Raw genomic sequence first — 13,500 nt, 5'->3', positions numbered from 1 at the left:
ATCCTGACAACAAAAATGGACCAAATGGATAATATATCTACAGTGAACTCTTCTTACTGCTCTAGTGAACTAGCGCCGCCAGATGTGCATAGAACTGTAAACAACACAAACAATACAGAACCTGAAGGCATACATTCTACTTGTTCAGTAAACCAAAAATCAAGACACAACAAGATCAACGTTAACGTCTCAAATGACAGCAACGATGTGATAATTGAAATGCCTGCTAATATAACAAAGCAAAGTTTAAAACATAACCGTTCTTCGTCTTATGCTGAATCAAAAATGTCGCAAGATGAAAGCGATCGATCGATTCCAGTACACTTCCCACGATCTACATGTCGTCCAACTCAATCGTCAATTTTTAGTGGTTTTGTCAAAAACTCTATTCGTAAAGTTAAACGGTTTTATATAGGTGGGATTAATAAATCGTCTACTGAAACCGGAATGAGGACGTATTTATCACAAAATGACATTCGAGTAACTCATCTACGTTATTTTGATAAGCAAACGAGAAGGACCGCTTCAGCACAAGTGAATATTGACGCCCAAGATGAATGTAAGATTCGTGATCCGTCTTTTTGGCCACCGGGAGTTTTCATGAAAGACTGGCTTCCTTGGTCTGTGTTTAGATCAGAAAAGGATATCACGCAAGACCCACATACAAAATCATGGATTTGAAAGTTGCATGCTGGAACTGTCGCGGTATTATGTCCGCAGCGCCTTACTTAACAAATATTTTGAGCGAATTGAAAATTGACGTGATTGCAATAGCTGAACATTGGCTGCGGAAATCTCAATTTCATTTTTTGAACACAGTTGATTCGAATTATCGAGCGTACGGGAAAAGTGTAGATGAGTATCATCCTGAATTGTACAACTGTAACTTTCGTGGTGGAGTTGCTTTTTTAGTGTCGAACTATTTGTGTCCGTTCATAGTAGAACTTGATATTGAAAGTAATCGAATATGTGGTATTGAAATACAGTTTCCGGGTCAACCTAGTGTTTTCCTAATTTCCGTATACTTACCTGCTACGACACAGCCGTTTCATTTGTTTGTGGATGAATTGGAATATCTAATGGATATCTACCGTGCTTATACAAACCTTGGAACTGTCTTCTTATTGGGCGATTTCAATTGCAAGATAGAAGGACCGCGATATAAATTTGTGAATGACAAAAGGAGTAACTTACTGAATTCTCATTTAGAGGCGACTAGTAGTGTCTCACTTCATACACTAAGTTTTGCCATTGGTCCTATACATACCTTTCAGTCTTACGATGGTGGTCCAAAAACTGCTATAGATCACATAATAACTCAAAGAGAGAACATTTGTTATATATCCGAAGTTTTTATTCCTGATGAAGATATATTCAACGTGTCGGACCATAAACCTATAATATGCACGATGGAACTTAACGGTTACCGTAGATCAGACAATTTAAATCAGAATCCACTTTTAACACAGTTAAGTGAAAAAGTTGCTTGGACGAAGGCGATTGAACTTAATTTAATCACGGACTATTCCTTTGCCGTTTCTCAAAATCTTTGGAGTGTCTGTGCACCATCATCACCTGCAACCGCAGCAACTATTGAGTCATACTACAAGACTATTGTCGATGCAATAATGACTGCTGATCATGATACATTACCACATAAGAGCTTCGTCAAACATCTTAAACCGTATTGGACGAACACTGTCAAAATTAATCATGCACATATGAGAAAGCGTCGTGCAGATTGGATTGCAAACGGCAAAATACACAATAGAAACAACTATTTCTTCAAAGCATACAAGGACGCTAAAAGAGATTTCAGGAAGGAATTAGAACTCGCATATAATGCTTATATGAAAGACTGTGCACAAAAACTCGAAGAATCTATAGACTCAGACCAGAAATACGTATGGTCAGTTCTAAAAAGTCGAAGAAAACAAAAAGTTATTTGCCGTGAACTTCGTGTGAATGGACGTACATATACAGATGATAATGATATATGTGAGGCTTGGGCCGACCACTTTGAATCTATATTCAAAACCGATAGAACTTTGCTCAATCCTGAAAGAGAACAACATATGAAACAAACAATTGCTGATATTCGAAACTGCTTTAAAGCAGTTAGTGAAAATATTACGGAGTTTGAATATGACGAAGTCTATAATGTTTGTAAAAAGTTAAAGAATAATAAATCTACTGGTTTGGATAAGGTTTCATACGAACACGTGAAGTATGGTGGAAAACAACTACAAAAACATTTGTGCGCCTTATTCAATTTGATAATTCAAAACTGTTATATACCCGTTGATTGGAAATCAAGTGTTATAATTCCACTGTTCAAAGGTGGGAATAAAGACAAAACTGACCCAAATTCTTTCCGAGGTATATCGCTAACAAGCTGCATATCGAAGATTTTCGAGAAAATACTCGTACCTCATTTAGAACCTCTTCAACAAAACTTTCCGCATCCGACACAAATGGCTTATCAGAAATTGTTATGCAGTACACATGCATCGTTTACTATGCAGGAGATGATAAGACACTATATCGAACGCAACAGCAAAGTCATTGTTGTTCTGATGGACAGTATGAAGGCATTTGATTCATTGTGGCATGACGCTCTCCTACTAAAATTAAAAGAATACGGTGTTTGTGGAAAATTTTGGCTTCTGATTGATGAAATGTATCGTGGCATGAAAAGTTCAATCTTATTCAATAATAAACTGTCGAGATGGTTTCAACTACAACGAGGAGTGCGTCAAGGAGGTGTGTTATCAGCCGTTCTTTACTTAGCTTTTATCAACGACTTACTTATTGAACTGAATAAAACGAGTTACGGTACAATTCTCTATGACATAAGAGTCGCATGTTCTGTACAAGCGGACGATATAGCTCTGATGTCTCCTACAAACAAAGGAATGCAAACCCTAATAAACATTTGCCAGTTGTTTAGTGAGCGGTGGGCCTTCAAGTTTTCACCCAGTAAGAGTCATGTATTACTATATGGAAAGTGCCAAAGCAACACTATTGATAGACTCTTTCTATATGGTTCAGAAATACCAATCGTCAAATCTACTAAACATGTCGGTATTCTCTTAGAGAGTAGCTTTAATTCTATGGAACAAACGATAAATGCGTGTCATATGTTACGTGCAACTACTATTTCCATTATGAACTCTGGTGTCCATCCAGCTATCTTGAATACATCTACATGTTTGAAAATTGTAAACCAATTAGCTTATACAAGGGCACTTTATGGTTGCGAACTGTGGAACAATCTTACCAAATCTGAATTACTATTACTCGAACGAGCTCACAGATTCGTATGTAAAGCAGTACAAGGACTACCTAAAAGGTCCAGATCAGACAAATGTACCAGCCTTCTTGGATGGCTCTGCATGGAGTGTTATATTGACAAATACAAACTTTTATTTTTCGGCAGATTATGTAGACTGAACTCATCTCATCTACCAAAGCAGATAATGATGGCCAGACTGCTAGAATTTAAATACACGTGTGTGGACAATCAGCTTGGTTTCATTCCTGATATGTATAGACTATTTATTAAGTACAATCTCTTGCAATATGTTGTAAATCTTATTGAACTTGGATCTTTTCCTTCAAAAATTGTCTGGAACAATGTAGTGTCGCAAAACATTCACAAGACTGAACAATTGAAGTGGCTAGAAAGAATTTCAAACGACAGTGACTTTAACTTTTTCAAACTTATCCATCCAGTCATTAAGTTACATAAAGCATGGATAATTGCAAAGAGATATCCAGATCTAAGAGTAGCGTCAAAGTACATTATCGACTTGTGTGCTATTGTTCGTGTTGAAGCTGAACAACTCCTATGTGAAAAATGCGGGAAACTGTTTACAAACGTTTTAGAACATATACTATGCTCATGTGATTTTGTTCTCGATTACAGAAATGAAATGTGGAGAGACATTATAAACATAAACCCAATACAGTTTAGTGTCTATATGGACAGCCTATCGTCCCTAGAATTCACAGCCACTATTCTATCCTGTGACACTATATACGAGCTTGATGACGACGAGAGTATTGCATTCTCAAAACTTTGTGTCCAGCATGTCTACAGCACATGCAAACTCTTTTATCGATAAACTGATGATCATTAGCGACAATCAAAATTGCTTAAATATGTGCCTTTGATACTTCGAACTGTCTAAATATGTTTGGTTTTTTTGTATTTTTTTTTCTAATGTGTATATATGTTATGATATAATCTCTGTATAATAGTGCGGTGACTGAAGGCAGATTTTTTTGAATTTAATCTCCCCACCGAACACACACCTATATAATATATCATTGGAAAGAGGAAATCGTGTACTATAATACTATGCATGTCGTCATGACTTGATATGGTCACATTTTTTTCAAATTGAGGTCAAAGGTCATATGTAAAAATCTTTGAAAATTTGGGAGGGTTTGAATTTTGACATTTTTTTCTATTTCTAAACTATACCTAAATACAAATGATACTGTTTTAGCTTTATTAAGTTTGTTATTATACATTAACCTTAATCATTGAGATTTTTTTTATTAAAAAAATTCCTAAAACGACGTTTTATAAACAAAACTTCAAAAATCAAGTTTTCAACCTATTAAATGTTTTGAGCATCTTAACCTTATGAAAAATTTCAATTTCGGTTAAAAAATCAAGTGTCATGCAGGGCAATACTTTAAAATTATTTTCTAAACTATCATTTTGGTTGAGGTATCAAACCAAAGCAATATAACTCTTCAGTCAAAAATGACCTCAAATTGAATTTGTGGATACTTCAGGTTTTTTATAGACAACTCATTGTTTTTGGTTGTTTTTCACAATTATTACTGCTTTCATAGTATAATCTGTTGTTGTGTATTTAACTCTGGTAAATATCTATTATATCATATGTTTTGTACCTATATCCCCCCTTTTTTTCCTTGCAACGTACCACAAACTTTAAAAGTATTTCATATAAGAAAAAGAAGATGTGATATGATTGCAAATGAGACAATTACATGTAACTCTCCAAATGAGACCAAATGAGACATACATTAACAATTATAGGTCCCGTACGGACTTCAACAATGAGTAAAAGTTATACTGCATAGTCTTCAATTCCCGAAATGAATAATGTAAAACAAACGAAAAATCTATCGACTTGATTAATATACAAAATAAATAAGAAAGAAACAAATATAGTTTATAGAAAAAAACGGCAAACACTGCATTACCGTCTCGTGACTTGAAACAGACACATACAGAATGTGGCGAGGTATAACTTTTTTAAGGGCGCGCCAACACTCCCCTAACCTGGGGCCTGGGACCGTGTGTACCAGTGCAAAAAGCTTTATACCTAATCAACCGTCATCCCATCATTTTTTTTTCATCAACCGTCACAAGACATGTTTTAATATTTCTACACATTTCACTCATGGCCACAGGTCTGCACGTGAAAGGTTCTGCTCAAAGCAAACACCTTATCTTGAGTTTTTCTTTACAAGTACAGACAAGGTAATGTAGGAAATCTAAGACATTTGTTCATAAAAAATAACAGCTTCAAACCATCCCTATCAATTTATCCAAAATTTAACAGAGCTCTAAAGGGGTTTCTGGAAAGTGCGATGGCCTCCATATGCTTGTCTGCAAATATACTCACGGGGGAAACATTATCCCAGACCAACACTATCTTGAATTCGCTCATGTTCATGGTTGGTAACACATTAGGTAGCGTACTAGCGTCGCACTTCAATTTTAGAAGCATAAAATCCATTGGCATTCAAAGTTTCAACAAGGTGTTTTAAACAAAACTCATGGTACATTTGTAATGCCAATCCTAAATGAAAAGGAGGGGAGAAAAAGGCCACACAAACGACTGACTCAACAGTTGATAGTCTTGGCTGTATGCAATTTCATCGAGTAACCATAAAATGAATTGCGATAAATACGAAGGCATTGGCTGAATTGAAGAAGGAAGAGACAATTCATCCGAAGTTGGGTATTATTCTGTAGAGTCTCGATGTCTTTTCTAAGCATACATGAGCGGAATGAAACATCTGTCCGTAATTTGTATCTATTACAGTTGACATTGAGATTCCGAGGTCAGTTTTCAATTGACTAGCAGCTGATATGGCATCTTAAATAGTTTTTTGCTACTAAATATTGTTATATTTGCCTTGAACTTGTTGAAATTGTTTGGCAACTGAATTTCCATAAAAATCTAATGATAAAATTGAGAAAGGAAATGGTGAATGTCAAAGCGACAACAACCCGAGCATAGAGCAGACAACAGCCGAAATGAGTTTAGACTACATTTTACAAGTAGAATGTTTTAAATCTGAACTTCAACAGGAAGGAAAAATCTATATTTATCAAGTAACGGTGTCATGGGAATTACCATTAAATTTTTTTCAATAGCCATTTTTTTTTTTAGTAAATGCAGTATCGTGATCTGAGATATCTGCTTTCATGGGTTTGGATTTTTTTTTTTCGTTAAGTTAGCAAATAATTTGTAATGCTATCAAAATGACAGTGCTTGAATTTTAAAAGATGGACGGGAACCTGTTTTAACTTTAACCTTATCTGACACGGATAAAACATTCTTAATACGCTCATCTGATTCAAATTTCAGTGGATTTTTTTAACCACTGCATAAAATTTAACGACTTTTGTCTTTTCTTTGAACTTAATGGAGCAAGTTGCAACGGACTTAATATATCACGGAATATTTACTGAAACTATCCGTCAATTATTTTGATTTTACAATAAGACTTTTCTGACAAAGTATATTTGTTGTTTTATAACAAAAAAACATAGAATATAAACATATTCAAACAACGTATGTGGCATATATCAGTGTACAATAATGAAAATATGTGTATATAATTACGAAAAAGGTAGTAATTCCATGTATCAGTTGAGAGCAAATTATTGACTAATACACAAAATGTGACGGAAGGCAAGTGATTCAGTTCCGTGTTGAAATTGAAGTTTTTTCCTCATTCTTATTCCATTGATTTCTTAAGGTTTCTTTCATATTTTAGTTCCGAAATTTTTATCACTTATTAGTTTTATGAATTACTACATGCTTAAAATATAATGGGATAATCTTTATAACTACTATGAAGAAGAAACTGAAGTTTGTGTCTAAATTTGCAATTAAAATTACCTCAATTTTGAACAGTCCAAACTTCGCAAATTTTATAGATTAAAATAAAATAAAATACGGAATAGAATATTTTGACATATAAAAATAGCTCCAGGAAAAACTATTTCAATTAAATTAAGCAAAAATACACAATTTTTCATTTTGAAAAAGGGGGATTGAAACTCTCCAATATACTACTAGTCATTAAAACGACTTTTTAGAAAAATGTGACCGTACGAAATTTTGACGACAGGGCAAAACCGAAAGAAGACATTTTTGTCGTTAAGTTAAGACCATTTTTAGCCGTGTGTTATTTGGGGAGATTAAACTCGCGATCTAGACGTCTTTTTACACTTCTGTCACCGCACTATAAGAGGAAATAAAGTCAATAATAATAATACTGTAGAATATGTAAATGCTAGGAAAAAAATCAGATTGAGTTATCTTTCTTTATAAGGGTGTGCTCCTTCTTTGGAGAATTATAAACAGCACGTAAATATGATGTAAATATGATCACAATATGGCGGCCGATTTTGTTATTTTCGTATCAAAAATGAAGGCAGTCAATGACAAATACGTCTGAATTTTTTGTTTTTTTCATGGAAAACAAGTAAAACGATGTCTTCAACGAGTTTATTATGGTTTTCAACTTTCTGTCAATACGTTTCCTCCATGAAACTACGGCAAACATCGCAAATTGTGCCCAAGTTGTTGTACGCACATTATTTCGCCGACTGACCGATTCTATTGAATGAATTAATGTTGATGATCACTAATGTGGTGGTTGACACATTTATGCGGTGCAGGGAATATTCTATGATTTTTGTGTTGTATAGTGTGTTATTGAACATATAAAACAAACAATCTTGTGACATTTATGAAAAACTACAAAACAAGCCAATATATATACACTTTTTATCTGAAATAGAAGCAGTTGAGACGAATATCACACAACTCAATTTGACTTTCGCGGGGTCCGTGCACTTCCTGTCCGCGAACTTCAAAACAAAGTTAAAGTTACTTCATACCTTGATTACAATACCATAAACAGAAACATATATATTCTATATTATATCTCAACATACATGTTAATTCAAAGAAAATTAACCAAATTTCTGCAAAGGAGCAGGCTCGCCCCCCTTGGGACTAAAACATATACTCCCATTATAATCACTGACAGTAAGGGGTATAACTTGGAATCCCAAGCATCAACAACTACAGAGCGAGATTTTACTTGGTTTTGTAGAAAAGGTGCTAGAATTAGAGAGTGTAGAGAGTGGCTGGAGAGCTCCATAAACGACCTAATACAAGAAGAGGGAAATATATGGGTATATGTATGGGCTGGTACATGTGACTTTACTATAAAAAACGGGCGATACATATCATTAAGAACCCATGACGATTCAGTTGTAGACGATATAATAGCCGAAGCTAATTTAATTTCACAATGCATCAAAGCACACCCAGGGTCTAAAGTAACGATACTGGAAATACCTTTATATTCAATTGTCAATTGGAATTGGGCTGCTGGAATAAGTAAAAATCAGATTCAAAGTTTCTATCAACACGACAAAGATTTAGAAGAACAAATAGTCAGTGTTAACAGAAAAATCAGAGAAGTTAACACAAGCAATATCTCCTACTCTCCAAAATTTAGCTCTGATCTTACATTAATACAAAAGCACAGGAAAGGTGATCGCCACAGAGTCACAAGACGGGTGCAGCATAGGTTTGAACTGTACTTTGATGGTGTACATCCACGACAGCTACTGTCAAAAGTTTGGTTAAGAAAAATTGAACAACAAATAATTAAGGACTGTTGGGAAACTTCTAATTAAACAAGCTGTGTACCTGCATTGTACAATACAATAAGCGTGGGTTACGCCACACTACACTGTATAATATATTTTAGATACAACCAATAAATACAACATTTAGTTATGCTGCTTCTTTATTTATAGTAAGCGTGGGTTACGCCACACTATATTGGTACATGTTCAAAACTGTTATTAACATCTGTATCCACACTTGAAAGATTTTATTGCTATATATATATATATGTGTACATAGTTTTTAGTCTACCAACAGGAGTTTGGTCAATAGATACTTTTGCTGTAAGCTATATGCAAAGCTGTGAATAACCTTGAATTATATTCCCTATTCGTACTTTAGAGCAGTGAGCGTAGGTTTCACTACACTAAACTGCAAAACGACAGAACTGGTGCAAAAAACCAAAAAAAAACAAACATAATAAACCAACAACACAAAGTAAGCGTGGGTTACGCCACACTTAGCTGAATAAAATTATTCTACTTTGAAATGGGTTACTTATCAGAATGGCCTTAGTCACTAATAACAGTGAAAAAATAGTTGTTGATTCAAAAACTATACAGGATAACAACCATGTCAATCAAGTACAAAATCAGACTAAAACCAAAACATACTCTCTTGATATAGATAAAGTTCTACAAAACAAACTAGAATCAGCAAAGAGGACTGATATCTCATATAAAATGACTAGTGGAGGGCTCACAGTTACATTAGATCTGGCAACATTCGAGTTATTTATTGCTGCAATATCTAGCTATTATCAATGCTATCCGATTTCGACAGGTGAAGTTACATTTCAATCTGAACACGATAGAAGAGGTGTATTAGTCCAAAAAACATTTAAGGTTCAACTAAAAAGCGGTCAATCCTATACCATAAATGCCTATACAACAAAAGCTACCTTATTGATTAATGGAAAATCCATAACTCATTTTATTGAAAATGAATTACCAATAATCCACGGCATGATATGTAATACCTATGTAAATAACCAACAAATGAATACTAGTACTATTAATAAATTGCTGGAAGATCAATTGAAATACATATTAGATAACAGATCAACCGATAACAACATTAAAACCAGATGTAGAAAATGCAATAGAAATGTTATCACAAGGGCTGTACAGTGCAACAATTGCCAAATGTGGGTGCACTATATGTGTGAAGGTCTTAGGCGGATTGATATTGACAAAATTGAAAGTAATAACAACACGTCATACACATGTTCATCCTGTCCAAATCCAACTAGCACTGCTATTGAAAACACCTGTTCAAGTACATCACTCCAAACTAATACTCATGAAATTGACAACATTAGCATGATGAATACAACACAAAAATGTTTAGCCTTAATAAATTCACAAATGGCAACCAGTGCAGAGATACTACTGAATGAAGAAAGAATTGAGCAAATATGCTCTAATTGTGACAATAATATATTAGATTCAGATGAAACTGTCTGTGATAGCTGTAACAATATTGTACACTTAACATGCATAGCTACAAACTGCACAACACAAAAATGTCAAGCATGCTTTGGCCTAGAAATACAAGATCAGCAAGTCAAGAAAGACTCAAGTTATGATACATCAAAGGAACTTGATAATGAGCATGATGAAACAATCATCAAAACACCATATGGTAGTCAAACTGAAACTCCATTAATCTGTATTGACAATGATATGACAGTAGAAAAAGCACAAGCAGACAATATTTCAAGAACAAAAAAAACAAAAAAGAACTCAAATACAAGCAGCAAACCAAAAAACAGCACAATTGCTGAACAAAGTATAACACCTAATAACAAAACAGAAGATGTATGTACAAATCAGAACAAACCTACTGATGACCAACAAATTAAATTTAAAGACTTAAGACAACTAGAGTTAAAATTAAAGAAACGAGAAGACGACATCCGATTGAGGGAAATGAGAAATTCAGAACTTAACGCTGAAAATATCCGCCTTCAATCTACCATTCTCATGCAAGAAACTAAAATAAAAGAACTAGACAACACAATAAGAATTCTTAACAGAAAAATAGTTGTACTAGAAGATACCGAGTCTGAAGCCAAAAGAACAGATACCAACTCACCAGTACAAAACTGCTGTCACCAGAAATGTGTCACTGAAACAGATAATTTGCTACTAGCTATGCGAGAAAGAATGACAAAGCTCATACTGCAGAAAGTAGATGCTCAAATAAACCAACTCGAAAGCGAACAAATACCTGTACAGTCAACCGTAATAAATGATATGCTGCCAAAAGGGAACACAAATGAAACACTTGCAAAGGAACATGTGTATACCAACACAAACACAGTACATAGAGGCACTGTTGGAAATTCTGAGGCTACTCCTCTGGCAATGAATGTCATACATCAGCCTCCACAGTATCATGTCTCTCATCCACCACCGACAATAAATAGAGCACATCAGCCTCCGCAGTATCATGTCTCTCGTCCACCTCCAGCAATAAATGTCGTACAACAGCCTCCTCAAAATCGGGTATATCAATCATTGCAATATAATTATTACACACCAAGCAATAAAGAAGGGAAAGCAATGCAAAAACATCAACCTTCTTTAACGAATAACTCAGATATGATTACACCGGGTATGATAAATTTGCAAGATAGATCGAAACTTGTTCATGGTTGTCCAATTTTATACACACCTACTGAGGTGCCCAGGCCAGGATTAAACAATTATAGGGATCAACATTTTTTTCATCAGGAAAGACTTTTACACAACGGAAGTTAGTACCTACAGCAACGAGAAATGTAAATAGCGATTTTAAAGTTTACCATTTAAACATTTTATCTTTTAACTGTAAAATATTAAAACCTGTGATCCACTATTCTCTGAAATTCTTTTTAACTATGATATTGTGTTGCTGCAAGAACACTGGCTATTCGACTGTCAGCTACCACTTTTAGAAAATATTCATGTTGATTTTAATGGTATTGGAAAAGCAGTTGATTCCGATGATCCGCTACCACCTACCCACTTACCAAGAGGATACGGTGGAGTTTGCATATTATGGAAAAAGACTATCGATCACAAAATCACTAAGGTAGACTGTACTTATAACAGAATCCAATGTATTGAAATAACAAATACATGTGGTAAAGACATTCTAGTGATTTGCGTTTATATGCCATGCAAGGATAATAGAGTCGAAAAATTGATTGAATTTCTAGATTGTACTGAACAACTTCATTCGCTCTGCTCTCAATACAATAACACACATCATATTGTTATAGGTGGCGATATAAATGAAAACATAATTGACAAAAGTGAATCAAAACGCTACGAGGCAGTCAAAGCACTAATGGAGGACCATAGCTTATATACAAAAGATCTGGGCCGAACATTCATAAACTACAAGCATGAAGAAATATCTTCTATCGATTTCATATTACTAGACAAAGAGCTGTTTGAGAACCATTCCAGTTATCTTAAACTTGACTCCTGTAGTTCTTTAGTCTCTGATCATTATCCTATAACCTGCAGACTAAACGTCAAAATAGAACATAGGCAACAAAGTACAAAAATATTGCCTACCAATAGAAAAATTAAATGGAGTACTATTAACGTGAATCTATACGAGGAGAATATTAACAAGTCACTAACAGCCATTTAAAGTGAGATTCAATCGGGTGATGAGCTAACTAAAGTTATGACACAAGTTAATACCATTATGAAAAATGCAGCAATAGAATCAGCTCCTAAACCCAATGTATACAAGAGAAAGAAACAAAAACCTAAGATAAGATCCTTTCAAACAAATCAAGCAAGTAAAAGATGTAAAGAAGCTTTTGCAAAATGGAAAGCAAATGAAAGACCGACATCACCAAACAACAAAATATACTGTGATATGAAATCTGCGAAATATCAACTTCGAAAAACATGTAGAATAGAGATAGCGATGGAAGTCCTCAATGATAGACAAGAAATTTTAGATGCTAGAACTAAACATGATCAAATATTTTACAAGTTACTTGGTAAAAAAAAAGGAAAGCTGAAGAATTGTATATCCGAACTGAATGTACAAGATAATATCTATAAATCTGACAATGAAATTATAGTTGGATGGAAACATCATTTCAACAAATTAGCTCAACCAGCAATTGATCCTGAATATGACGACGAATATTACAAACAGTTAGCTTTAGATCTAGACAATATAATTGATATATGTAACAATCAAACTAATACCATCTCTGTAACCGAAAAAGATGTTCAAAACGCCATAAATGGATTGAAAATAAACAAATCTCCAGACATTTACAGCATATCCTCTGAAAATATCAAATATGGTGGGGAAAAGCTGCAAACAGTAATAACAAATATGATAGTATCATCATTTAAATTAGGATTAATACCTGAAATACTTAAAATGGGTCTCCTCACTCCTGTATTCAAGAACAAAGGAAGTAACAAGAATGCTACAAACTACAGAGGGATTACTATCATGCCAATACTGCTGAAACTAATTGAGTCTGTAG

General features: G+C 34.3%; 1 protein-coding gene across 1 annotated transcript; it reads left to right on the top strand.

The window, feature by feature from the left end:
- The first annotated feature begins 1,079 nt into the window (after window positions 1–1,079).
- On the top strand, window positions 1,080–4,127 carry LOC134700570 (uncharacterized). The gene has a single exon (XM_063561947.1). The coding sequence runs from the start codon at window positions 1,080–1,082 to the stop codon at window positions 4,125–4,127; it is 3,048 nt and encodes a 1,015-aa protein (XP_063418017.1).
- Window positions 4,128–13,500: the final 9,373 nt, after the last annotated feature.

This window comes from Mytilus trossulus, unplaced genomic scaffold (genome assembly GCF_036588685.1).
Source record: "Mytilus trossulus isolate FHL-02 unplaced genomic scaffold, PNRI_Mtr1.1.1.hap1 h1tg000158l__unscaffolded, whole genome shotgun sequence".
Lineage (NCBI taxonomy): Eukaryota > Metazoa > Mollusca > Bivalvia > Mytilida > Mytilidae > Mytilus > Mytilus trossulus.
The sequence above is the reverse complement of the archived record's forward strand: the minus strand, read 5'-3'. Positions and strand labels throughout refer to the sequence as shown.

Coding starts and splice junctions, on each gene's coding strand:
- LOC134700570 (XM_063561947.1), top strand. CDS start 1,080: ATGGATATCTACCGTGCTTATACAAACCTTGGAACTGTCTTCTTATTG.